Source organism: Serinus canaria, chromosome 4A (assembly GCF_022539315.1).
Source record: "Serinus canaria isolate serCan28SL12 chromosome 4A, serCan2020, whole genome shotgun sequence".
Classification (NCBI taxonomy): Eukaryota; Metazoa; Chordata; class Aves; order Passeriformes; family Fringillidae; genus Serinus; species Serinus canaria.
The window spans coordinates 6,848,162-6,875,601 of NC_066318.1; the positions used below are offsets into that span (position 1 = coordinate 6,848,162).

General features: G+C 46.7%; 1 protein-coding gene across 1 annotated transcript in view; it reads left to right on the forward strand.

The window, feature by feature from the left end:
• The first annotated feature begins 1,745 nt into the window (after positions 1-1,745).
• The window catches only part of GPC3 (glypican 3), a 140,174-nt gene continuing 114,479 nt past the window's right edge, over positions 1,746-27,440 (forward strand). The window contains exons 1-2 of the mRNA XM_030229078.2: positions 1,746-1,923; positions 10,679-10,840. Coding sequence (XP_030084938.1) covers positions 1,761-1,923; positions 10,679-10,840 — 325 coding nt within the window. The 5' untranslated portion in view covers positions 1,746-1,760. The remainder of the gene's footprint in view (positions 1,924-10,678; positions 10,841-27,440) is intronic.

The following is a 27,440-nucleotide window of genomic DNA, read 5'->3' on the forward strand; positions in this document are numbered from 1 at the left end:
TCAGCCTCAGCCTGTGTGCTGGTATTCCATGTAGGGCACCAGGAGAAATGAAAATGGGTAAAGGATGGCTCCTCATCCATATCACCGAGCACATGCCCGCCCTCTGCTCTGCTGAGATCAGGTACAATTTGCATTGTGGAGCACCTGCACCTCTGAACAAAATGAAATTTCTGCATTTCTCTGACTTCCTGCAAAGCGGGACTTTTTGCTGCCCGGTTAATGGGAATTTTGTCAGTCATGCTTACTAGAAACAATAAAGGGATAATAAATAGTGCAGTCTGTGGACAGCAACAGGCTCCGACAATCCATTAACCAACGAGACGTGTTGCACATTCCAGCTTATTAGACGCATATCCATAATATATTTTAACAATCTCTCCCTGGCAGGCATTTTCCTAGAACAAATACACAGTTTGGACTTCCATTTTTCACCCCTGTTCAAAATTTCAGAGTGAAAAAGAGCTGGTAGCGAGCCATTAGCAATAATTTGATCCTGCATTTGCACTGGAAATTTTAAATAGATTTTTCTTCTGTTCTTTTGCTCTGTCATTGTTTTTCTGTGCATGGTGCAGGCTGGGGGCGAGCAGTGAGGAGACTGCCTGGGCAATCACTATTTTGGCAGTTTTTCATACACGACCCTTGCTGTTTTAAATAGAGCCTTTCCTCACCCCACCTTCTTGCTTCCCACTTTGTACAGCTGCTTGCTGAGTGATGAGCAGCGTGGGCCCCTTCCAGCTGAGGGTGCAATGTTGGTATTTAGGGTCTTTTGCTGGTGAGATGGAGCTGGAATGTCCTTTCAGCTGGGGGACACAGGATCTGACCAGACCTGTGAGACCCTGGGGAACCTTCAGCTCAGTGAGTGAGGTGTTCCCAACAACTGCATCTGGAAACTGGTGCAGAAATGGTTGTGCTGGAGGAATACAGCCTGCTCATGTAGAGCTGCCTGTTTCCAGGTAGCTCCTCTGGTGATTTGTTCTGTACACACCCAACAGCACCCCAAATCCGTGGTACTCCTGGGCATTCTGGAGACATTGGCTATCCAGACTTCAGTGCTGCCCCAGGGCAGTGATGCTTACAGCGCTGCACTCAGCATCACTCCCCCCTCATGGCGGAGCTTCCAGGTGAATCCTACTCCGTCCCTCACCCTTACGGGAAGGGTCTAGTGCAGCGCGTGGAACTTCGCCCTCCCTTGCAGCCCCGGCTGGCAAGGGCTCAAGAAACGCTCTATTCACTCGCGGTGCAGCCCTGTGAACTCATGAAACGCGTGCAAACCGGGGACCGCGCATCCCACGTCCCACGCCAGGTGCACGCGAGGGGCTACGCAGGGTCTGCACCGCAAACTCAGCGAGCGAGGGGGCACCGGGAGCGGCGCTCCGAGCGGTGGGAGCCCGCGGTTGTGCCGGTGCCGGTGCCGGGATCAGGGTCCGTGCCGGGATCAGGGTTCGGGTCGGGGTTGGTGCGGACGGGCGTGGCGCGCACAGGTGCGGAGCGGGCGGGGCGGGCGTGGCGCGGGGGGGCCGGGGCAGCCCCGCGGGGCCCAATGAGCGCCGGGGCGGTGCCGCGCGTGGGGCGAGTTTCCCGCGGGCGGGGGGCGGGCGCCAATCAGGGCCGGGGCGGAGCGGCGCGCGCGGGGCCGGGACCGGCGCCCCGGGAGCGCCGCGCGAGGCGCGGGGCCGAGCTCTGCTCCGCTGCTCTCGGTCCCGGCACGGCGGGCATGTCCGCTGGCAGCGCCTAGAGGAGCGCCCCGCTGGCCCGGGAGGATGTTGGGGAGCGGCGGAGTGCTGCTGCCGCTGCTGGCGGCCGCGCTGCTCGGTGCCCCGGGGGCCGCGCAGCCGGCGGGGGAAGCCTCCTGCCGCCCGGTCCGCACCGCCTTCCAGGTACTGCAGCCCGGAGCCAAGTGGGTGCCCGAGAGCCCCGTGCCAGGTGAGAGCGCTCTCCCCGTGGTGTCCGGCCGGCTGTCGTCCTCTCGCCGGGGCCGTTCGGGTGCGGGGCGAAGCGGCTGCAGCGCCTCGAGCCGGGGCCGCGGGCGGGGATCGCCGTGCGGCTGCGGGACGCTGCGGAGCCGGGTGCGAGCTGCCCGCTCTCCCGCGGGGAGCTGCCCTCCCCCGGCGGCAGGGGCTGCCGGCAGCCGCCGGGTTCGGCGTCTCGGATGTGGGGATAACGCGAAGCCGGTGATTACGTCGCGGTAATGGGAATCCGCTGGAGAGCGGGTCTTTATTGCGCTCGGTTTGTTCGGGAGGCTTTTTCACCCCGGATGGCCGAGGTGAGCTCGGGCTGTCGGGCAGAGCCGCGGCGCTGCCGGAGGGACCAGCCCGCCCCGTCCTCGCATGCCGCTGTTGGGGACCGGTGCGAGGTCCCCGGCAGCTTGCGGTGTCCCCGCTGGCGAGCGGAGGCTCCGCGCGCCCGTCACGTCTCTGCAGGTCCCGGGTCCGCCAGAGCCGCTTTCCTCTGCCCGAGGTGTGCCCGGGTCCGCGGCAGTCCCGCCCTGTGGGGCTGCTCCGACAGCATCCAAACCCTGATCCCAGCCCGAGCCCGGGGCTGCCGCAGCTCCAGAGGATGGGGCTGGAAGGAGGCAGCGCGGCATTCCCCGGGCTGTGCGCGAACCGTGCGGGGTGCGAGGGCGCGGTGGGAGCCTGACGGCTCTGGGAGTGGTGTTGTTGTGCTGTGCAGTTCCCATTACAGGTGGCTGCCGGGGTGGTACCGCACCAAACCTCAACACCTGCCCCCTGCGAGGCTGCTTTCTGTGTATATGCCTTATTGCTATTTTAAAATGTAAGCGAAATACTTGAATTCCTTGCCTTTTAAAGGCTCTTTGCAGCTTTTTGGGAGCTAGGGAGTGTCGGCTGCTCCAGGTGGGTGGCTGCGTGTGTACACAGACGGATCGGTTTGATGGCTGCGTTCCGGAGCTGCCTGGAGAGCTCGGTGCTGCTGTGCTCTGGGTTCAATTCACAGCCGAGAACGCCTGCCCTGAAAAGCTTGTGATCAAAGTATGAAAAGGAAAAGATAACAGGCAAACGTGACAGGCAGGGGAGGTGCAATGAGATCATCGCCAGCGGTGGCTGTTTTTAATAACGATGTGTTGAGTTCGGTTTCTTGCATTCGGTGTCGCACAGGCCAGAAACACAGGGGTTCCTTCAGCAGTGATCTGCGGCAGCACAGGAGAGGGAGCGAGGGGGGAAATGGGGTGCCCAGAGCTGGGACTGCGAGGTGCTGTGGCTGCTGTAAATCCCAAGTCTTTTGGTCTGTAGGACTGTAGTAGTGCCTCAGCTTATCAAGAGCTGTGAGAGATATGAGGGGAGTTTTGATCTAAGTCTTGGCGAGAGTGTACCTTTCCTATTCCTACCTGTCCTTATGTTCTCTTCTCATATACATTTCAGCACTTAATGCTCCTTTCAGACTAGCTGCAGGAACAGCATCTCTCCTCTCTCTGTCCCACATAGCCTCAATCTCCTGGTCAGTAAGGAAGTGGCACTGGAAATACTTTCCAGTCAAATGTTTGCATGAGGAGTTGCAGGAAAGAGCTGCTCTTATCACCACTGAATTGCCAAATTCTGTTTGTCAGAAAGAAGTTGTTTCTTTGAAAGCCAGTGAGATTCTTGCTTTGATTCCTAAGTAACTTTGCTGAGTGTGTTTTTACACACTCCAGGGATGTGATGGAGGGCTGGGCAGGTTCCTGGAGAATGACTCCCATTGAACTGAGGGGCTGCCATGCTGCAATGGGATCAGTCCTTCCCCAGAAAGCAGCAGCATCCTCCAGCCTGGCCTGGCTGTGATTGCAGTGGGTGTTTTTGCCCTGGTATCCCTCACTTCCCAGCAGGGTTTAGGTTGCTGGGGTTCCTCAGTTACAGTCTCACTGCCCTGTGAGTCCCAGGTGCATCCCTGATAGCCAGGAGGAATAAGGAGCCCTCTGCCTCTCTGCAGAGCCTGTGGGCAGCTGGATCAATACCTCGTAACAGGGCTGCTGTTTCAAGTGAATGCTTCCAGCTTGTTACAATGATAAAGTTCCCACATATCAAATCGAAAGTGGATTTTACATTTGCCTAAGTACATAAACTTGATCATAATTAAAGCAATGACTGCTTGCTTATACCTTGGATCTGGCCCATCTTGCATGACTCTGTGTGGTAATTACACTTCAGAGCACTTGCTTCTCCTACTAGCAGCTGCATAAATCTCTGTAATAGGGGAACATCACTCAAGGACTATTTTCCAGGCATCTGTTTATTCCTTTTCTTCCTTTCATACATCTGTCAATTAAAAAAAGTTTTGGAGTTCCCAGCCACAAATCACCATGGAATCAATTCTGAGAACCTTTCCCAATGGATCACACCACCCTGGAGAAACTGAAGTTAAAGAACTTATTTAAAATGTGGATTTTTTAAATTTTTTTTTTACACAGTTTTTTTCTGGAAGCCCCATTTTGCATTATGAGCAGTTGTTGCTGAAGGAATAAGTAGTGGAAATGCTGCTGAGTTGCAACACACTCAGGAGAAATGTCCCACAGCTCAGTTTTACTGCATCAGCGGTGCGTGGGCTGAGGGACACTGGCACAGCAAGCTCCGTAGGAGAGCTCTGAAGTAGACAGAGACCACACTTCTAATTTTAAAAAAACCAAAAAAAAGGCAATTCTGTGAAATGTGAGGGAAGTGTCGTGCTGTTTGGTGGGCAGTATTGATGTTCTGGGAGTAGCTGCAGGCGTGCACCAGGCAGTGAGAAGCTTGGCCTCCTCTGGTCCTGCAGTCTGGGGACCAGGATTTTGTCACTCTGGGGTGTGCTTTAGCCTGCTTAGAGGTGGGGAACAGCGAAACCTAACTGCTGTCAGCTGTGGCTGGCTGTTCTGAGGGGTGGGAGGATGTAATTCATGGCAACATCTTGACTGGACCTGGATCAGAGATCTTGTGCTGGAGAGAGTGAAGGCAGGGTGATGGGAGAGAGTTTTTCCTGGGTTTTGATGAAGATGAGACTGAATGCCAGCTCCTGAGCCAGACTGTGGTTCTGTGCTGGGGTAGCTTCATGCTCAGTAATAACTAAATTCTCTTTTTGCTATGTGGCCTGTCTTGGTTTTCTTCCTCCGTTTGTCTTTTCTCTGCATAATTTCCCCTATCTATAAACAGCAGCTTGAATTTCCATTTCTCCTGCTCTGTTTTTCTCTCCTCTCTGCCATTTGTGTTTGTCTCTATTGGTGGTGACAGGTAATTGGGCTGTGGGTAGAGGGGAAGGGGTGAGCTGGTGCCTTGGCAGGATGGGGAGAGGGGATGGCCGTTTCTGCTCTGGAACAGTGGAAAACTGAGGAATATTTATCTTGACAGAAATATCTGCTGCCAGGTCTGTTTTCCTTCTCCCACAGCAAAGTGTTATTTCCAGCTTTTTGTTCATTTTCTTTGATGGAAGCAAATATGGATTCCCCCTAAGAAAATAGGAGATTAACCTTTTGGAGTTGAGGTGCAATGCTTTACAAGTGACTGGCTGAGCATGTCAAGCTTTCTTCTCTTTCTTTTTTTTTTTTTTTTTTTTTTTTTTTTTTTTTGCTGGTGTGTGCCAATGTACAGTTTAAAAATTAAAAATCCCAACTCTTCCTGCTGAACTCGATGTGCCTTTGCTCGTGAGCTGGTTCCCTTTGTACTCCTGCTCTTTTATTCTGTTTTTCCTGAGTGGGACTAATGGTGCTCCTCCCTGTGCAGCCTTTCCATTTAGCTTAGCACGGTGCTTTAAAAGCTTAGTTTACTAGATAATTGAGTTTTCTGTTCTTAATTATTTCAGGCCTGCAAGTTGCTCTCTTGATAGTTGAGAGCAGGAGCAGAACCCTAAAATTTACTAACCTCCCCAGGCAGTGGTTTTATAGTGAGATCATTAATTTTATTTTTTTTTCCCAGGGGTTAACTTTAACAACATCCTGAACAGTGTTCTTCCTGGCCTTTGGAATGGCTGTGGGATGTGTGCATGTGACTGTAACAAATCTGTGTAGGGAGTGGGTGCCCAAAGTTAACTCCATTGATGACGGTGTTTATACATTTGTCAGGAGGAAACTTTTACTCTGTAAAACCTTTTTTTCACTGTAATGTCTTCTTTTAAAAGATGTGTTTTTATAGTGTGTTAGATTTGCATGAGAATCATCTGGCCAACATTGCAAGACTAGGGGAGGAATCCTAAGTCAGATGGTCTTGTGAAACACAAGATGGAATAGAAAATAAAGGATAATTAAGCAGTAATAAATATCCCATGTACTATGCATACTGTTCCAACTTAAATCACCTATTGAATGAGTTGGTTTATAATTTATATATCTTTAATTAGGTTTATAAAGATCAGCATTAAATCTGGGTTCTAAACAGTTCTGCATTTCCTTTTCCTCCCCCTAGATGCTGAGCATTAAAAGGCACTAACAGATGTACAACCCCCTAATCACATCATTTAAAAGGTTCTTAATAAAAAAGTATTGAAAAAGCTGGGGGAAAATCCACTATATTTAAATGTTGAGTCACTGCTTTTATCTATTTAAAGCATGATGCTGGTTGTAAAACAATTGGAGGAGGAAAATTGACCCAAAACAGCATATTTCTTGTGGGTAATAGTACCAAATTGGTGAGTTAAGAGGGTGGGAGGAACTCCTCTGACACTTGCAGACTGCAGAAGGCGAAGGTGCCACTGCACGGAGTAGCAGAGCCCCCTCACATGGGGAGGAGGCTGCAGGAATGTGGCATTAAGCAGGGACAGGTTCTTATTTTGGCAATGCCTGGGGTGAGTTTGGGGAGAATGTTAATCTGATTTAAGCTGCCATTGGATCTGGGTGGGAAGGCTTGTGTGCCTCAGCGTGCACAGCTTGCCTGCCTGTATCTGATGACAGGGTTGAAGCTATCCTGGGATGCCTAAAATCAAAGGAAAATCCTTCAGCCTTGTGAAGGAGTCCACAACTCCCCATAGATGATCTTGAGGGTTTTTATTTTTGACATTTAATCCACTGAAATGATTTTCACTTCTGCTGTACTCACCACCTATCTGCGGGAATAATTGTACATCAAAGTCAAATGTAATGGTTTAAATTCACTGCCAGTAAAAATTCCCTGTCGGGAGGAGGGAGAGGCAGGGTGCTACTGAAATTAGTGCTGCTTTAGAGTTTATTTCTGTCAGCTGGGAGCCTATGCAAAATTGCTGGAGCATTTACACTGCTGTTCCCCAAGATGGCATAAATGGCACAGTTCTGATGGAGCCTGCACCCATGGAAGGGGCTGCAGCCAGTGCCTTCTCAGCTGTGGGAGTTGGGTGTCAGAGGGTCAGGCTGCTGTGCTTGGCATCTCATCATCTCACTAATCTTGCCAAGATTGGTATGTGAGCATCCAAATGCCATTTAATAAAATGGTTGCAGTAATTTGAGGGACACTGTCTTTCTGAAAATGAGTTTGTAGTGATTTATAGCAAAAGGAGAAGGTTGTTTGCAAGGGCTGAGACTGGCATTACAAGGTGTAATGACTTGAAACTTTAAGAAAAAGGGGTTGTGTAGGTTGGGAGATAAAAACGGTCTTAACAGTGAAGGGCCATTAGGCAGTGGAATGGGCTTTGCTATCTCACAAGCCGGAGCATGGCTGGAGGTGTTTGTGTTAGATAAAATGCTGAGAGGGGGTGGGCTGGGAGGCTGAGGTAGGATTTGATGACTCACAGGACCTTTTCCTGTGGATTTTTTTGGAGGCAGAAACGTGTGGCACCCTAATTCCTTTACTGCTCATGTCTGGTCCGTGGGCTTGCTGAGCATTCCCAGGCGTCTCCGCATCCTTGGCGCGTGGTCTGTGAGCCCCTGGGGCTCCTGGGGGGCTGCAGCTCGAGTGCAGAGAGGCTCCTTCGGGCAATGGCATGAGTAAACCCCAAAGACACTGGCAGGTCAAAAGCTTTGTCTCTGTTTCATCTGTGTCTGCTGGGGCTGGGGTCAGCGGGATGGGTTAGTGGCTCCTGGGGGACTGGCATTGAAACCTCCCGTTCCCTGCTGCTCCTGGGGGATTTGGAGATGGAGTGTTTGAGCCAGCTCGCCATCTGGGAGAGCCATACACAGAAAAGGGCTGGCAGATGGGAGTCAGGCCCCCATTCCCTGTCCCTCTGTAGCAGCTCTGTGCCAAGAAGGAGCTTGTCCCTGGTACCTCCCAAGAGCCCTGCCCTGCCTGCCTTGTCCTGTTGTGTTTACCGTGACGTTTCTTACTGTGTTAGTTGGCTGTCTCTGTAAAAACATTTTAAGCTGAGTTAATTCCCAGGCTTTTTCCTCCTCCTCTGTGATTGCTCTGATACAGCATGTGTCTGTCTTTTTACTGCACAAAAATAAAGATCCATTTAAGGGGAGAAATTGGCTTAATTGCAAAAAAGAAGGATGGGATGTGAGTAGATGACCTTGCTGCTTCCTATCCTTGGCTTTAACTTGCAGAGACCTCTTAATTGCCAACTCTCAGATTTTCTATATTGGTATTTCCATTAATCATGGAAGGATTTTTATTTTATAATTTGAAATGTGTCCTAATATAATAAATGTAGGAGGAAATAAGCTTTGTATTAAAAAGAAATTTATGGGCGTACTGTAGTGTTAAAGAGACCACGCTAAGCTTTTTCGTGGTGTAAATTGAGTTGGGTTTGACTTTAAAAAACCTCTTTAACTTGCTGTTATACAACTGCTTTTCTCATTAATGCAGTATCTTGCTGTTACGTGGTTTTATGGTCCCTTTTATTTTCCCAATGCATGAAATACCTGTCGCTGTGCTCCTCTGGAGTGGGTGAATTCACGAATCACTGGGGCTGGAGCTTGAGACATTGGTGGTGCTGGCTCTGTGCCACAGGGCTTGAGGAAGGGACTTGTGTTGGGCATCCTGCTTTGCAAAGGGGAAACTGAGGCAGTGGAGAGTGATGGAGCCAGAGTGGGGGTGTGGACCCTCTCTCCCCCTTTGTTTGTGGTTTTTTTTTTTCAGCAGCAGGGCCTGCACTGGTTAAATCTCCTTTCCCCACATGCAATGCCTGTTGTAGATGAAATGTTTCATGTTCCTTTTCCCATGCTGTGCCAGGGAAGGGATAGGGCTGGAGGGAGGAGGATTTCTGCTGTCGCTGCTCCTGAGCCCTGACAGCTGGTTTTCCCTTGGCACCGTGCATGACTCTTCTTCAGGAGGCACACGATTGAACTGACATTAATATTAATCCTGTTCTTCTAGACTACACTTGCAAAAGTGACTTTTGACACTTTCTAGTAATTAGGGAGAGAGTGGATGTGGTAAAAGACTCTTGTGAAGGAGAGAAGACAGGAACCTGAAAGGAAGCATAATCCTTCCAGAGCAAAGATGTAAATTACCAAAGTAGCTTTTACTGAGGAAAAACCCTCTATAACAAGCAGGAAGGCAGAGTGAGAGGTGTGAGGAGCCTTCACTCTGTCAGGGCTGTTGGTCACTGGCCTGGGCACTGCTTCCCAGTCCCGGTTCCTGGCAGAGCTGAACCCAGCAGGGAACTGCTTTTGCTTTGGGCATGATGCAGTTTGGGTGGCAGACAATGAAATGTGGGTGCTGGCTGGGTTCTTTGGGTTCTTTGACCCTGGATAGCCATTTTTAATGGGGCTGGTTTTTGCTGTTTGAGTTGCTAAGAGCAGCATCAGATTAGATGTGTTTTGCATGAGGAGAGCTGTTTGCTTTGATGCGAGCTTGTTTCTCTGCTTGTGTGTTTGGAGCCTCAGTTTGCTCTTAAAAGTTGATGGAAGATGGGGCCTTTTATTGCAGCTACTTCCAGCTCTTCTGTTTCATCTTCTCTTGTCTGAGCCTGGAAAGATTTCTATTTTCTTCCCCAGATTTTATTTATTTTTAGCTAACAACAATTCTCTTGAAGCTGTCTACTTTCTCCATGAATAAATGCTTTGGGAATGTCAGAAAAAGAAGTTTAGTATCACTGAGCAGTGCTGGGGATCCCAGAGCAAGTGGTGTCCCTCTGGCCTTTGTCCCCTGGCTATTGTCCCATCCTGCTGAATGAGTGAAGGGGCTGCAGAAGAGGCTCTTGCCTTGTGCAGTGCTCAGAGCATCCCTCAGGATGTGTCCCTCTGCAGTGGGACAGTCATGAGTGAAGCAATGGGCCTTGTGCTTTGCCTGTTGCAGAGGAAGGATGGAATGGGGAGATTTGGTTGTACAATTTAAAAGTCTGCTAAAAAGCCAAGTAAATCATTATAGTTGTGTCCTTCTGCTGTTAGTGTTGTTGCTGGGGATACAATAGGGTAGGAATTGCAGGCACATAGCACTGTTACTTCCAAATGACTTCAAATCTTTATGCAAATCACAAGCATATCCTCCTTGATGTACTCCATCCATTGCTCTATTCACTGTAATTCCACACCCTCAACTCAGTCTCTGTTTTCCACCTCCCACTCCACCTTTCCTGCCCTCACTGACTCCTCACTGCTGTGGGCAGACAGGAACAGCAGGGTGAGGCTGGGGTCACTCTGCCTGGCACTGGCACATTGGGGTGTCTTGGAGCTGGAGCAGGCACAGCTCTCAGGGGCCACTGCTCTGCAATCTGGGCTCTGCCTTATCCACCCTTCCCTCTGGCCCAGCTGCTTGCTCAGGACAAATTCCAGAAATGCCATCAATTTGCCCAGGCAGTAATTGCAGCCAGAGTGATGCTTGGAGGTGGTTTCCTCTCCTAATATGAATTGTCTCCTTCTGCTGTGCCTCTCCAGGGACTGATCTGCAGGTCTGTGTCCCCAAGGGCTCCACGTGCTGCTCGAGGAAGATGGAGGAGAAGTACCAGGCAGCTGCCCGCCTGAACATGGAGCAGCTGCTGCAGTCTGCCAGCATGGAGCTCAAATTCCTGGTCATCCAGAATGCTGCTGTCTTCCAAGGTGAGCTGTGGTGTTTTTGGGGTCCCCAGCACGATGGAGGAATTGATGAATCTAACTCCATGTTCTTAGAAGGGTAATTTATTATTATATGTTATATTAAAGAATGCTATAATAAAACTATACTAAAAAATAGAGAAAGGATCCATCAGAAGGCTTAACAAGATACTAATAAAAAACTCCTGACTGACTCCTCAGAGTCTGACAAGCTGATGGTGATTGGTTTCATGTGAATTGTGTTTACTTAATGGCCAATCAAACATGGACCTGTTGGTAAACAATCTCTAGACCACATTCCACAGCAGCAAAACACAGGAGGAGCAAATCAGATAATTATTGTTTTCATTTTTCTCTGAGGTTTCTCAGCTTCCCAGGAGAAGAAATCCTGGTGAAGGGATTTGTCAGAAAATGTGACAGTGACAGTGAGTGCTGGGGGTGCTCCAGACTCCTGCAGGAGGAGGCAGCGTTTCTGCTCCTCTTCCTCAGCACTGGGCAATTGGATGTGCAAGTGGCTGGAAGCTTTCTGTTTGCTTGTTTTCATGTGTTTGTAGGTATTATATATGCTTTTTATGTTTATATACTTTTATATGTTTATGATTAGGAATGGAATATACCTGCTTTGCTGTATGGTTGCTCTGCAGAGCTTGTCCTAAAAATTCCTGCAGCTGTAAGGATGAATGGAAATTTAAAGGCTAAACTTCTTGAGGTACAAATTAAAACAAACAAACAAAAAAAATCCCACCTTTACAAGAATTAAAATCTCTGTGCAAGTATTTTCTGGTCTGACTTTGTCACTCCCAAAATATGGGCTGCAGTGAGGTAGTCTGGTTGTCACCTGGGTGTAATGCTTGGTGAGATCTGCCTCAGCTGTGTGTGTTGTTCTTGTTATCCTCTGCACAACAAAGTTGGTTTTTCTGTGGGAAAGGTGGCAGAGGCTGCTGGTTCCCAAATGTGGTCCCTGGTGCCCCATGGGGTATTTGAGTGTTTGGTGGCCCTGTGCTCTGCTGTCTGGGGCAGCTCTCTTTTTAATGATAATATGATGGTTCTGTTTGTTTGCTTGGGTTTTTTTGCAAAATGGATCTTTAGATATATTTTTTTACGGTTGATACACCAGTTTGTGCCACTTAAATCTGCAATAATTTTTTTAGGGCCTTATGGTTAATGTGCAGTGAAATGATTGCTTATTTGTTGAGTGCTGTCCTATTGAGGTTCCATCATTCTGTATTAATGGTGTTTTTGCCTGTGTTTAAAAAAGAAGTCATGGGCAGCCAAGCGTTTTTTCCTTCATGATGATATTTTTGCAGAATAATTGATTCATTTTTGTTTATGCCTCACTAGTAGCAAGACCCAAGACTTGCTGAAGCCTGTGAGATCAGGGCAGAGCTCTGTCTGGGCCACAACTGACTGATGAAGTTTAATATGTTGTTTTTCTCAATGTAAGATCAAATGAATTGCTGAGGAGATAACAGCACATTTTTTTCCCCAGTAATTCTTAATGCAGTCCCCATTAAGATCCAATTCTAATAACCAGAATGGAGTGAAAGTAATGAAAGATTGGTTTCCTAGGCATTGGAAATGTGGACCAGCTTCAGAAATGGTGAATAACCTGGGTGGAATACAAACTGTGTGCCTCCCTCCTTGCCATTTGACAGAAGCTGCAGTGTTAGTTCTTATTCTGCGTGGGAATGGCACCCTGTGGAACTGCAGGTTGTGCACAGCAGTTGGGTGCTCTGGCTCTGGACTTCTGCTACTTCTGGAGAGAGTTGAATCCTTTGCTCTGATTTTATTATCCCCCCCATTTTTTTTAAACTGTGATTTCCACCCTGGCCCAGGGACCTGTGCAGGGGTTTTGAAGTTATTCTGAGAAGCCCTGGTATGTGCAATTGCCATTCTTGGTGGTGGGGAAGAAAAGCATTTAATTGAACAGTTTCTGACCACTTCTGCTTATTAAAAAAGCTCTAAAGAGGAGGAATTCCTAGCTGGAACCATTGAGGAGCTCACTTTAATTATCTTGTATAAAGTGTTTTGGACATGGAAGGACGATTCATTAGACTTTGAACATCATTTACTTTTGTTATCTTTAAAATTAGTCTGGAAGTTTGCAGAAGAACACTTTTAAAAATAGGTTGAGCTTTTGATTGCTGCTTGCTTAAGAGTATTTTGATGGCTGCAATGCCAGAGGCTGTTCCAGCTGTAGGAATTGTTCAGGATGCCCCTGGCAGGGCGGTGCAGGGCACTGCTGGGGGGATGCTGGAGTAGGCAGGGAAGAGGAGCCCCAGTGTCCCCTGAGCATCTCCTGCTGGTTCTGGGGACAGATTCCCTGTGGCTCTGGCAATGGGAGTTCAGGGATGGGACAGCTGGAAGCAGTGCCAGCTCTGAGATGTGCTCTGGCAGGGAAGAGAGCTCCCAGCGTGGCTTTGGGTCAGACCCCCAGTCTGGGGACCCAGTGCAGAGGATGCATAATTGCATCTCTCTCCAGAGAGGGGAAATGTGTTGGTATGGAAACACAGCTCAACCACTCATATTAAAAACACAAATGTGAAATCCTTCAGAGTTCATTTTAATATTTTTACCCTGGCATCTAAAGGGACTGCTAGTCTGACAAGTAGAATCTCACCCAGATGTTATTATTTTGCACCAAATTTAATTTCTTCCTGCTGAAGCTAGAGCAGCATCTCTGCTGATAAAGATCAAGGGAAATTGTCTGGCATTTACAGGAAATCTCATGCAGGCCTATCTGTTACAATGTTCACTTAGCAAAGTTTATTAGATTATTAGTTTTAGACCCTTGGGCTTTTTCTTTATTGCAGTTAAGAAGGAAAAATCCCAACCAAAAAAATCCTCCCTTCACTAAATTTAAATGGTACAATTAGCTCCTGTCTTATCTCAGAGGCATTTTTTGAAATTATGAAGATGATTTAAGTAGTGATTTAATCTTTTGGAAACTTGCTGTGTTTGACAGTGTTAAAATGGATTGTGGCTGCCTGGACTGCAGTTAATATTACTCCAGGATTTCTTTGTGGGCAGTTTGTTTTGCTTTCCCTTGGTGTATCCATGCTGGTACCTCCTGGTTGGGTTCTCTGCTCTGAAGCTGGGATAAACCTCATCACCTCAGAACAGCTCATGTCTTTTGTCATGTGCCATTTAGTATTGCTAAATGTTCTCATCCAAACTAAGCAGTAGTTTGTGCAACTCAACTCTTGGAGAAAACAGTGAGAACCTTGCCTCTGGTTTGCTTTCCCCCTCTTTTTCTTCTGATGTTAGATCTTTGCTTTTTTCAATGGGGAAATTTCTGGCCCTGCCCCCATCTAGTCCTTTTCCTTCTGAAACAATGACAACAACAACAACAACAAAAAATTCCTCACTGAATTCTGTTGATTTCCTAAGCATTGAATCTGAATGGCTCAACTTTGTGAAAGGTAAACTTGAGCAGGAAAATACCAATGTGCTTCTTCTTTATCTCCCCTTGCCCTCACTAAAGAACTCTGTTCCTTGGGGTTGGCTTGTGTGCATGTTTATCAGCCTGATTCCTCCTGCTTCCCAAGCTTGGGAATTTACTTTTGAATGGTCACTTAATTTCTTACCCTGCATATTGGCCACATTGCTCTGTGGATAGCAGAAACTTAAAGCTTTAGCAGCTGCTCACTTGCAGCTTTTGTGGTACATTCCTACCAGTTCTCTGTTCAAGGGAAAAGGTACATGATAAAGGAGAAAGGTGGTGACACAATTTAGCACAGAAGGACCTCTGAGAGAAGGGGAGCATCTGCACCCATTCTTTGTGTCAGATTTCCTGGTAATCTCCCCTTCCATCCAGTGAGAAGAGCAGGAACAGGAGAGCTGGCTGTGAGGGGCTGCTTCTGCACAGTGAGCTCCTGGGGAGAGCTGCTTTCGGTATTTTAAGTGATTGCTCAAGTAAGTGAGCAGCAGGATCTGGTGCTGCCTCTCTGCAGCCCCTTCTGTTGGTGCCAGTCCCATCCTGGAGGGACTTTCCCACGTGGTGCCAACACGGAGCTGCTGGAATTGTGTCAGTGGCTCTGTGATCCCCCAGCAGTGGTGTGAATCCTGAGACACAACATCGGGCTGTTCCTGACCCTGAACTGAGCTGCCCCAGTCCTTCTGTGGGTGCAGAATTTGCTTCCATCCACTTCCCAAAAAGCTCCTGTGGGGCTGCACTGCTGCTGGAGCTTTGGGAATGCAGTGGATGGTGGGAAGGTTAGGAGTGCAGTAACCCAAACTGAAAAACTGCCTGGGGTGCTGCAGTTGAGACCCCCTTGGTGAACACCTGGAGGGGTAAATGGAGACCTGGTCTGTCCCCTCAAAGGCAGCAGCATCTTCCCTTCTGCAGATGGCAGCTGGAAAATAACAAAATAACAAAAGCTGCACTGGGGGAAACTTGCAGGGGCTACAGAGGTTTGAGAGGCTTTTGGGACGTGTGCTTCACAGTGGTTTCTAGGAAGACCATTATAAATCAACACCAACAAACCTGCCTGTGCATGTTTATTTTCCTATTCATGGGAGAATCCTGCTCCTTTTCTCCTCTGGAGAGGGCCCTTGGTGGTTCTGGCAGAGCAGCTGCTGTGTGGAGGACGTCGATTCATCTCTCCTTGTGTGCTGTGGTAGGAGAAAGGCAGAGCTGTAACTCTTAGTCCTACCAGGCAGCTCTGAGGGCTGTAAATCCTCCATTAGGCATAAATGCAGCCATTTTGGTTATTTATAGTTATTTACACTGTCCATTCATATCTGTCAGGAATGAAGGCAGTTCTGACATTGCAAGCTTCTATCAGGTTATCTTTAATCAGTTTAGAGGCACCTAAGCCACAAATATATCAAATAGCCAATCCTAATGTTGGAGTCCTCTAAAGTATGACTGAATTATTTATTTTGTTATGATGAAAATGTCTGGGCTTTATTGGGTTTTCTTTGAAGAACTTGATTCTGCTTGAAGTCTGGAAGATAAAAGATTAGCGATTGTCTCTCCAAGTTTCTTATTCCAAATCCTTCAAGGCTTTTCATTTTTCAAGAGCCTCTGTTACTGTGTTAGAGTTGAGGTGAGGGAGCTGAGATTTCTTTTTATTCTATTAAGGAAGTTTAAGTATATAAAGAATTTTATCTTTACTAATTATGCCTTGCACAGGTAAATCCAAGATACACGTGGCAATTAGGAGAGAAGAGATTGGGCTGTGTGGGTGGGAGCTTTTGCACATTAAGCACCATTGATACCAGCACTGCCCAGCAGAGCTTGTCTCTTATCATTTGGAATAGTTTAATACTCCGGGGTCATTAAGCCAATTGAGTTTTGATAATTCAGGAAGGTCTCTTCAGGTCTTGGGTGGACTTTAGCACTGCATTGTTGCCCTTGGTGTGTTGGGGAGGGAGGAGGTGATATGGGGCAGGTGGGAGAAGTCTCTGGCTTGGAAAGTCAATACCTATTTGTGAATGTGGAGGTGAGAGGTGCTGGGGCTGGGGAGCTCTTGGGGCTGAACCAGCCCCGCAGAGATGAGATGTGACCAGCAGGTTACAGCTGTGCTGTGAGGATGGGCTTGGCTGTCCAACCAGTGTGCAGGGCTGCTCAGCTTTTCTAAACAGGAGGAAAGTGATTGTGATTAACTGAATAAATGTATAAAGTGATGCTTAGCAGGACTTGAAAGTGTCCTGAGTGGGGTGGTCAGTTTAGTAGTTTCAGGTGAAAAGAGCATGTGAAAATGTCAACTCCTGCTTGTGGGCTTGTAAAATACTAAGCTGATATTTTAGAGTGGACTCAAAAGAATGAATCCAATTCTTGGAAGAGAATATTAAAACTCTTATTAGACTTTACAAGTAAATAAGGTCAAGAAACACATCTGTATAATCTTATCATCCCTCTTCCTAATTAGTCCTCTGCTGACTGGAGTTTTGCTGGACCCTTCTGTGATGCACCTACCTCCACTGTGGCCCTTCTCTGAAAAAGCTTTTTAATTTGTTGTTGCTTTAATATTATCTTTTTTTAATAACTTGAATTTAAAATAGGAGTTGTCTCACTGGGTCAATTTAGGCTGGTGTTCTGCCTTTGGTGGGGCTTCCTGCCAGATGCTTTGGATGCACAAAGTTTGTAGTGGGAAAAAAAAAACCAAACTATGGTGATACATGTACCAGGTTGAAAAGGAAGCTCTAAACCAATGATTACGGGTAGGTGGAAATAATGTCTGCATAATGAGAGATCTCTGGTTGTCAGAATTGGTCTAGGGAGGTAATGTTTCCTTTCAAATAACCAGAACTTATTGTTCATAAATCACAGTTAATCTGTTTATTACACCAGCACACGAAGCTGGAAGTCTGGAGTGTGCCATAATGCTTAGCTTTAGGAGCAGAGCTGTAATAGTAGCAGCAATTTCAAATGATTTGAAATTGGGGGATCAGCAAAATGCAGGAGTTTGTGGAGGCTCTGGGCATTAAAAATGACTGCTGAGGATTGATGAGTTTCTTTAACAAATTGTAAAATCCATCATGCAGGAGTTAGGGCATGAAACTGCCCTCCTGAGCCACATAAACCACGGCTTTGGAAGAACTGCATGACAGTGCACGCTACCGGGAAGGGATATTTTGAAAGATGTTTGGTTTTGCTTTTGTTTCTTCCTCTCATTGCCTGAAGTTTCCCTGCCAGCACAGCTCTGGCATGCAGCTCCCTGGGCTCTGGGGCTGCCGGATGGGTCCTCCCTCCAGAGGAACCTCTCAGTGCTGAGCCTGAGGTGTGGGGCTCCCCTCCTGCCTCAGCCAGTATCACAGTGCTCCCATTTCCCACGATTCCCCAAAATCCTGGTGCATCTTGCTCATAGCTGGAGGACTTGGCATGTGTCTGGGGTGTCTCCTTGCAGGAGGGACCTTGCTGGCTTTGGCTGCTGTTTCCCTGCATGCCCTCACCCACGGCTTCCCGGGCTCCCACCTGCATTTCCTTCCATGCATCTCTTTGCTGACTGCTGTAGGAGGGTTCTGTGCTGTGCCCTGTGCAGAGAGTTAGCAGCCACCCTCTGGCATGTCCACAGAGCAGTAAATTGTGTGGAAGGAGACATCCCTGGCCCCAGCCCTTGCTTCTGGGGCCTTCTTGGCTTGAGGGGTGCAGCAGTGGGGAGCTGTGTGTGGTTGAGACCCCTCCCTGTGTTGTGCCTCTGTTTCTGCCCTGCAGTTAAACACTGCTGATGTCCTTCCCCTCGTGGGTGAAATGAGGCTTGGAGGTTAATAAGGGGCTTTTTGGAACTGCCTGTGTGCTGCTTCAGCAGTTTTTAAGCATGGCACTTGGTGTCTGGGCTGAGGGCCCCCAGTCCAGAGTGTGGAGGAGCTCCTGGATGGATGCTTGTGTCTTCTGCTGCTGGGGGCTGTCCCCTGCCAGCTCTGCTGCTGCTGTTCTGCTCTGGAAGGAGATGTGGAAGGGGATGGGGCTTTCCTCCTTCTGGGGGGTGAAGGAGGAATTGGCTGTGTGCACCTGGGGCTGCTCCCTGGCGTTAATGCTGCAGCTCCATAGGGAATGCCTCCTCCATGGGGAGGTGTCTGGGTCTGCAGGGGGATCACAGCCTTGCTGGGTACCTGTGGCATCTCCTGCAGCTTCTGCACGTCCATGTGGTGGTGCTGCCCCTGTGCCATCTCTGAACCAATGCTCTGCCCTCCCTGTCTGGGCTGTGAGACAGCAGGAGCGAGGGCTCCCTGTTCCTCCACGTCTCCTGCTTCCACAAGTGGCTGTTTGCTGTAATTACCTTCTGAGCTCCAAGTTATCATCTTTTGATAGTTCAAGTACTAACGTTCTTTAAATGCCTCCCAACGCTATAAAGCAGTCAAAAGACATCTCTTTAGCTTGCAGTAAGGTGGTATAAATGTCATGTTACCCTTGAATGTGGTATTTATAGAACTGCTTGGTGCTGTTGAATATTTGTGTTTTATCCTTTGTCGTTCCAGTACAGAAATGGGCACAGCAGCATCTTCCATCACTTGTCCTGAAAGGATATATAGAGGCATTCTCATCCTGCAAAGTGCTTAAAATGCAAGCAAGAGCTAGTTTGCATTTGCTGGGGAGGAAAGGGGGAAGGAAGCCAGCACCCAGCAATAAAGACAGGGGCTGTCTCTGTAACGAAAACATTTTGCTAGATTGTCATCTGCTTCACTTTTAAAGCAGCAATAAGATATAGTGATAAAATAGCCAATGGTGCATTTCATCTGAGGGAAATGAACTCTTGCTGAGCCAATTAAACTGTCAATACACTGTGGTTTCACATTCCCCTGAGCAGACTGGGTCACCTCAGGTGTGTTACTCACTCTGACTTCACCACTGATGTGAAATCAATTTTAGCAATTTATAATCTTTCATTCTGCTGTGAAAGTATATTAATCTGTGAAAAACACCACTCAGACAGTGAGGACAGATGACAGCTTTCCTCAGGAGTGTGTGTGGCTGGCAGTGCCTCTTGGATTATCTGGTGCATGCAAAAGTATAACTTTTGGACACTCTGGAGGCACTGACAATCCAGTTTTCAAGCATGGAGCTTTCTACTTAAAATGTTCAAAAAATCATAGCAGTGCCTTGGTCAAACTTTCCACTACTCATGTGAAATTGAGTAGTTTGAAATTGGCTTTATTCCCTCAGCCCAGAAGAGGCTGAGCTCTCCACATTGCTTTTGGTATCAAAGAAGTGCTTGTGGCAGATTTATTACTGCTCACTAAAAAGGAAAGCAGCTATGTCTGCCATGGATGGTGGAGGGATGCTGAGGGATGTAGGATCTGTGTTTGTTTCTGTGGCAGCAGGATGTTGGAGTTTAGGTTTTTCTCCTGCAGCTGTGAAGGGGATGCAGGCTGGACTGTGGAAAGCAGAATACCTGGAAAAGTCCTTTCCATCCAGGTACACGGGGATGCAGTGCCTGCTGCTGTGTCTGCTTGCAGCTGTCAGAGAATCATGGAATCACTTAGGCTGGAAAAGACCTTTAAGCTCATTGAATCCAAGCCCACCACTAACCCTTGTCCCCAAGTGCCACATCCACGTGGTTTTTGAACACTTCCAGAGAGAGTGCTGGATGGAATCTGTGATTGCTGGGCTGTGCACAGTGGCTGGGCTTATTTAGGTGGTTTTGATGGGTGCTGGATTGTGTCCTGTGTCACACTGGCTGCCAGAGAAGCACATCTGGGTTTGTGTGTGGCAGCCAGGGATGCACAGGAGATGAGTGAAAATTCTGATGTGTGAAAGTAAAGCCATTTCCATGAAGTATTGCTTTCAGGAATTAATGCATCTCCTATGACAAATTAAATGTGGGAAGCACTGCATGTTTAATCTGCTACTATTAAAAAAAACCCCAAAACTTAATTGGAAAGAAAGCATCTGAATGTGTGCTTGGGAGAACAAAAGAACCACAAACCAGTTGGTTAGCAAGTGAAGATTAAAAAACCAACCCTCTGAGACAAGGCAAAACAAAGTGCAGTGCAGATCAATTGCAAATGAATTCTTTTGCTGATTAGCTCTTCCCAAATTTGTCATTTTCAAGTAAAAAAATCTATGACTGAATGCCATAAAGAAGCAATTTTTAAAGCAGTAGAGAACAGTAAGGCTGTGCCTCTAGGATTACAGCTCACAGCTTTGGCATTCACTTCTTTTGAAGGAAATTGGAGAGTTACAGATTGCAGTAATGCAGTGTATTTGTATTGGTCAAATTCCTATTATGATCACAGTGAAAAATGATGTTCCTTTTTCTAGGGAAAGGAAATTAAGTAGGCCTAGTAATCCATGTAAGGAGATTGGTTTACATTAAAAGGAGGAAAGAATGTGAAGCCTAATCAGATCAATGCATACTCTCTAATCTATCTCATTAAAAAAATAAAATCAGATTGCTACTGAATTTCTGAGGAATTATATTGAAATGACACACATGCTTTTACTGCCTTTTAATTATGAAATTATTTCAATCTGCTTGAGTCTGCCATGTAAGTGGGCTATCAACTGTTCTTAAATATTGGCTCATAAATTCAAAATAGTTCTTTAAATGGAAGCAAATAGCATCCCTGGTCCTTCAGTGAGATTGCCAGCCCAGATCGTGACAGGGTCAGAGCTCCCATTTGTACTGTGGAAATCTGTGCTGGTTGATTTAGGTGCACAACTTCCCTCTGGATGAGGCTTTTAAGGTTGTTTTTTATGCTGTCAGGGGAATGCTTGGGCTGCAGTGTCCAGCTGCACAGCCATGATCCCCCTCCTAGGAGACCTCTGGGAATGGTGGGGTACTCACTGAGAGCTGGGTGGTGGCCTGGGAAGGATTGTCACCTGGGATTGTGTCAGGCATTGTCCCCCCTCAGTGGGGCTGTGGTGAGCAGCTGGGGGGGGCTCTGCAGCTCAGCCTCCTCTTGTGCAGATAAGACATTAAAAGAAAATAAAACAAAGTGTTGTCTAAAGAGAAAAATGACAAGAGCGTGCTGAATCTCTTGCACAGCATTTCTGCTTCCAGCAAACATTTCAGTCACAGGGAGCTGGTCTGTTCATATGTCAGTGAGACACATTGAAAACTTGGACTTCAGCTGAGGAAACACAGGAGTCCAGAGGATAGTTGTGCTCAGCTTCTGATGGAGCAGGGGGATGGCTGGTGTCCTTTCTGTCTTGCAAAGAGCTGTGTGTGGTGGCAGGATGGTGTTGGACTGTTGCAATGACACAAAATGAATGACACATGCTGAGGTGTCCAAGGCAAAAAGGACATGCTCATTTCCTGACCTCGATGTTTACAGAATTCCCAAAGTGACCATGGATTGGAGGATGAAAGTGCCACCTCTCCAACCACACTGGTCAAACCAGCAGTCCATCCATTCTCTCCTCCTCCAGAAAGGAATGCAAAACAATCATTGCTTGCATGAAATGTGTGTGAGAAACTCCATTACAAAAATGCAAACATCAAAAGGCTTAGAAGAACAGGGTGGCATTGGACCACCAATGCCAAAGCCCTGCCAGGGCACACAGGAGCAGCACGTGTGAGGTGACCTGTGGCTGTCCCAGCTCCAGCAGAGAGCTGCTTTGGGGGGACATCAGGGAGGGAGATGGGGACTGTTGCCTGTGGTGGGGCTGCCTGGTGAGCTGTGTGCTTGGCTTGACCCTCTGCAGGAATGAGGGGGATGCCCAGCCTCTGGGCTGCTGGTGTGCAGCTGGGCCATGGCCTGAAGGCTGGCAGGCTCTGCAGGAACAGCCCAACACCTCCTGTGGGCTCACATCTGCCCAGCTGTGCTGGGTTCCTCGGGGGTGGCCCCCAGGATGGGGCTGAGGTGCTCCTGGCACAGAGGAGAAGCCACCCCTGCAGGGACCAGGGGGTGACACTCCTGCTGCAGCTCCTGGGAGGCTGCAGTGAAGGGAGTGCCTGCCTTCAGAGGGGTAGCCTTGAAAAGGGGGAAGATCTGCCTTGAAAAGCACTGATGGAGCTTTCATTGTCCTTGGGAATGAGCTTTGTGATTTCTGAAGAAAGACTAAAGGCATGTTTCCATGCTGAGCAGCTCTTCTGTGTTTGTTGAGAGATGGCACTTGTATGTTGGAATTTGCAGCAGCTTTAAAGCTGGAGGTGATAAGCTACTTTTTCCCCTTTCTTGTTTTGTTCATAGATTGTTTGTTTAGATAATGGCCTGGAAATTATATTGGTAACCTTGTACATCACATTTTGCTACCAGTGAGGAGTAAACAGTGCATTTGACATTTGAAGAAATGGTTCATTTTCTAAGGGATGTGATTCAGAATCTGCTTCTTGAACTAATGGACAGTATAACACTATTTTTTTACTAGGTTGCATAGATTTTTACCTTGAAGGTGCTCTATAAAGTGCACTGCATTACCAGTGTTAAATAAAAGCAAATGCTTCACATCAAATGAGAAGGCAGTGTTTGAACTGGAGAGAGGTTGAAACCCATTTCTTTGTCTAGCTTGTGATGCTTCACTGTGACATAAGCATGAAAAATAATTAGACTCACTAGTAAGTAAATATTTGGTCCTGAAATGCCTCTTGAAGACACAGAGCTGGAAGAAAGTAACCTCTCCAGATCCATGTTGATCCTCCTGGATTAATCTCACACCAACAGCTAGATCTCAAAATTGTGTCCAGAATGTTGCATCAGGACATCATTGAGGGGGAAAAGTTTATAAAGATTATGAACAAACCAGGCAATCTCTGCAACCTCAATTTGTTTTCTTGTGCATTAGAATACATCCTTTAATTATAGCTTCATGAACAAGCTTCTTCCCTTGAGTAAAGGGAATGAATGTCCCTTAATGAGTAGTTTTCTTTCTCCTTGTTGATGTCTATTTTTGAATACTTTTAAATGACACCTAAAGATAGAATTCTTCAAAATTTTCAGTTGCATGTGAGTACTTTATTTTTTGTGCTGCTTCATATGCTTACCACTGAGCAGAAGCACATTTCTTTCACAGGTAGAAAAACTAGAACTCAGAAGGACCCTAATGAAGACCTTTTAAGTTTTGTGTTCACTGCAGTGTAAAAATAGATATTCAAGTTCTAGGTCTTGTCAAAGAGCTGGAGGGGCAGTGTCCAGCTTTCATGACTTCCACTTGGTCTTCAAGCTAATAAAAAGAAGCATTAATGTACCAGGCCCTGGGCTCTCATTTAAAAAGTGTGAGCTTTCAAGGTTGTAAATATAAAAAAAAATTCAACTCTTACTCTGTCTCCCACTCTTATGACAAAAATGATTTGCATCTGGGTGTGTTCCTGAAGATACATCAAAAATGCACCATACTTGACCACACCCTCAAATTGTGACCAAAAAGTTCATGTTTATACAGACTTGAACAAAATCCTGTCAAAAGCTGAGTTCTGTTTCAAAGCCTGGGAAATGCTTTAGCTAATTAAAGAAAAGGTCAGCAGGATTTCTTACTGTAGGCAAAAAAGGAAAGATAAATCTTTCTTCTCTGCCTTGTTCTTAGAAGCAGTTGAACTGTTTTGGCTGAAATTAAAATTTGCCTGAGGCAGACCAAAGGCACATGAAGTCCAGATGGTCAGAGTTTGGCAAAATGATAGGTAAGTAGGAATAGGGCCTAAAGATCAGAAGCATCAGACAACTGTAATAAGCTGGGCTACCAGCTCTTCCTGTATCAGTTATGATATTTAATCTAAATGTCTCTGGCAGAAAGCTCTTCTGCTGTTCTGAAGCGTGATCATTCATTCAGAGATTGGAAGGGACTCCAAGCCGTGGTTAAAGTGAGTTTGCTTGTGGAATGTGAGAGGGATTTTTATCCTCTGGATGTGTCACTTCCTCTCAGCTGGATCTGTGTGAGCTGTACCTGCTGTGGCCATGTAGATCTCAGGTGCCTGTGATGTTGTTTTATGCATCCTGTAATCAGTCTGTGTAATAGATGAACAAAACAAACCTTGATCATAAGCAAATATTCCATAAGTTTGAGTTCATTACTTATTTGCTGGTGCATTTGTAAAGAAAAGTTTTGTTCCAATCTTGTAAATGGCTCTGCCTCTTTTTTTCATTTGTGTTTGTGATGCTGCAGGAGTCAGTGTAAGCAAATCAAGGCATGTGTGGGTATTTTTTCATTCAATGCCATTTTCTAAACCCTTTGGGGACTAACCCAGCAAGGGAACTTCGTTTATGGGCTGAGAAATGATCACCTGTTCAAGGACTTGACTCTGAACACTATGAATGTGCCAGAAAATGTTTAGAATTCCTTAGTGTGCTCAGAGGAGAGGAGAAATGGAGGAAGAAAAGAAAAGATGTGATTTTTATCTGTAACAGGAGCTGCAGAGAAGATGCTGCAGTAGCCCAAGTGGAGCCTCATCTCACCCTTTTGTGGAGAAAGCCCTGCTCAGTTCTGTCAGTAACATTGATGCTTGTGGTTTTTGAAACAATAAAAAGTGTAAGGACCCCCAGCAGGCTGGAGCAAAGCTTCATTTGGAGCAGCTGGCCCAGGGGAGTGTTGGAATCACTATCCCATGAGGGATATGAAAATCATGTAGGTGTGGTGCTTGGGGACATGGTTTAATGGTGACTTGTCATTGCTGGCTCAGCAGTTGGACTTGATCTTAGGAGGGCTTTTCCAGCCCAAATGGTTCTGTGGCTCTTTGATTTTTAAGCAATACTAAAATGTTGAGTTGCACTGGGTAAGAGGCAGTCTGCCCTGTTTAAACACATTTTGATACTTCTGGCCATCAGCTACAGCAAATGATGGAACTGGATGGTGACTGAGCCCTTGGATCTTTAGGGCTGTAAAACTCCTGTGGAAGTGGGGTTGGTGTCGTGCACCTTCAGGGCACACTGTGTCCCAGCCTTCCTGCAGAGGCTCTCCTGGGGAAGCAGAGATAAATCTCCTTTTGTGCTTCTGTGGAGGTCTGAGAGTGCACATAACTCACTGTGATGTGTTTGCAGGCTTCAGGAAGGGTGTTTGTGCTCGTGCTGGAGCTGAGGTCGCAGTAAAACAGCAGCAGCTGAGCTCAGGGGGACAGGGGACAGAAATCAGCACTGTTTTTCCTGAAGATGACCCCCTGCCTTGTCCTGGGTGGGCACTGAGGGGAGGCTTCAGGGATCCCTCTGAGACGAGCAGAGTCAACACAGCGCTTCCCTTCATCCTCTCTACAGACAGCTGTAATTTTGGGTTGCCACCTCTGCATGCAGAAGTGTCAGAGAAGGAATTCAGGGCTGATTGAGCACTGAGGATCAAGCCTTGCCACTCTGCTCTCCTCTGGGCTTTGCATGCCCCTTCCCATGAGCAGCATGCAGCTTTTCAGCCTCTCTCAAGGCAGAGGCATTTGGTTTGGTGCTCTTCTATTTAATTTGTGTTTGCTTTTCTAACCAGCCAGTGGCTGACACTGCTTGGCTCCCTGGCCCCCTCCCACTGCCTTCCTCTCCCAGAGTGAGGTGGCTGAGGAGGTCATGCAGCATTAATAGGGAAGCAGATCTCTGATTTTGTTTCTGCTTATGGACTCTGACATCTCTGACGTTTTCTGAAGTGTAAAACGTTTCTGAGAAAACAACAACTTGGCTTTTACTGAAAAATTAATTATGTTGGCACTTTGCCCGTTGTGGTGGGCTTCTGTCAGAAGACATAAAGGGGGCAAGAGTGAGGTGTGGAAGGACAGCAGGAGCATCAGGGAGAGGAAATCTGCATTAAGGTAAAAAGATCTGATTAAGCATGGATTATCAGGGAGCAATGGAAGCCCTTCAGAAGGCATTGCCTTCTGTGCACTTATGGTGTAGAGCTAACACACATCCAAGTTTTTATTTGCTTCATAAATTTGTTTTTTCTCTAATTACAGTTAGCAGACTATGACTTTCTCTGCTCTTCTGTGATATTCTGTGTCTCTGTTCCTCTCCATGCAGAGATACACCATGTACAGCTCCTTGTGTGCTGCCCTGGGGAGCGTGTGGGAGTAAAATGGGGAAAACCAGCTGGGTTTGGTGCATGTGTGCACTTCTTAAGAGTTAGAGACCCAGTAAAAAGCACAAGAGGAGGCAAAATACCAAAGGGCTGTGCTGTTAATCCTTTGTGACCTTTTCACTGTTGGTTTTCCTTTTGTCCTTTGAAAGGAAGGGATCATCAGGGAGCTTTGCAGTAGGACTAAGGAAAGCATAATTCAAGTTCTAGCTGAAATCTGGGATTAGGGACAGCTTGTCCACATGAATTGCCATGAGGTAGCATTGGCTTAGGAATACACACACAAGTGTTTCTACCCAGCCCCTACATGGGACAGTGGTGGTGGGGTCTGGTCTTGCTTCTCTCTGGGGTTTGGTGTCCAGGTGTAAAGAGGTGACAGAGCTGAGTATGGACAAAAGGGGGGATGCAAGAAACAGGTGGGTGTGTTTTGATGAGCATGCAAAGAACTGTGGTCTCATAAAAAAAAAAAAAAAAAAAGGTGGGAAGGAAGAACCTGAAGGTACAGAAATGAGTAGCTTTGCCCATGGTTCTGGTAGCCCTTCAGGTGTAGTGGAGCATGGGAGAAAAATTTGTCAGACAGTATATTCAAATTTCCATTTTATTTCTTCAAGTGGTCTTCAAGAAGAAATGGAGATAAAATATGGGCTGATAACATGAACAGAAAAAAGGAATTTTTTCTGTTAGTTATTGTACTCAGAGCTTGCTTGGCCATTAGTATTCTATTAATTTTCCCCCTGCTTCTAATGATATGAGGAACACTGGATGCACTTAAAAGGATGCATGTCATCAAAATGGTATCTGACAACAGTTTCTTCACTGCTTATGATGCTTTTGATTGTTAATGTAGCTAAAATGTAAATGATCAGAATATAAAAACTCCCTTTTGTCTTCCTAATGTTTTCATCTGCCTATTAAACAAATTACATGGGACAGTGAGTAGTCTGTTACTTAGTACAGTGGTGTCACTCAGATACTTTGAAATGCTTTATGATATAAAATGAAGTGTCCTTGGTTTGTGTATTTTCCTAGTAGTAATGAATGACATTCTAGGCTAAAGTCATACTTGCTTCTTCAAAATGCAGTTGCCTTGTCCTTACTAGATAATTCTAGTTTTTATGCATTATGGTACTGTCTTAACAGAGTTTTATGTCAGGATTTTAATAAGAACAAGTGGTGGATGTGTAGAGCTGAGTTGGGCTCTTTCTGCAGACAGCAGTTCAGAAATAAAGAGCAGAACAC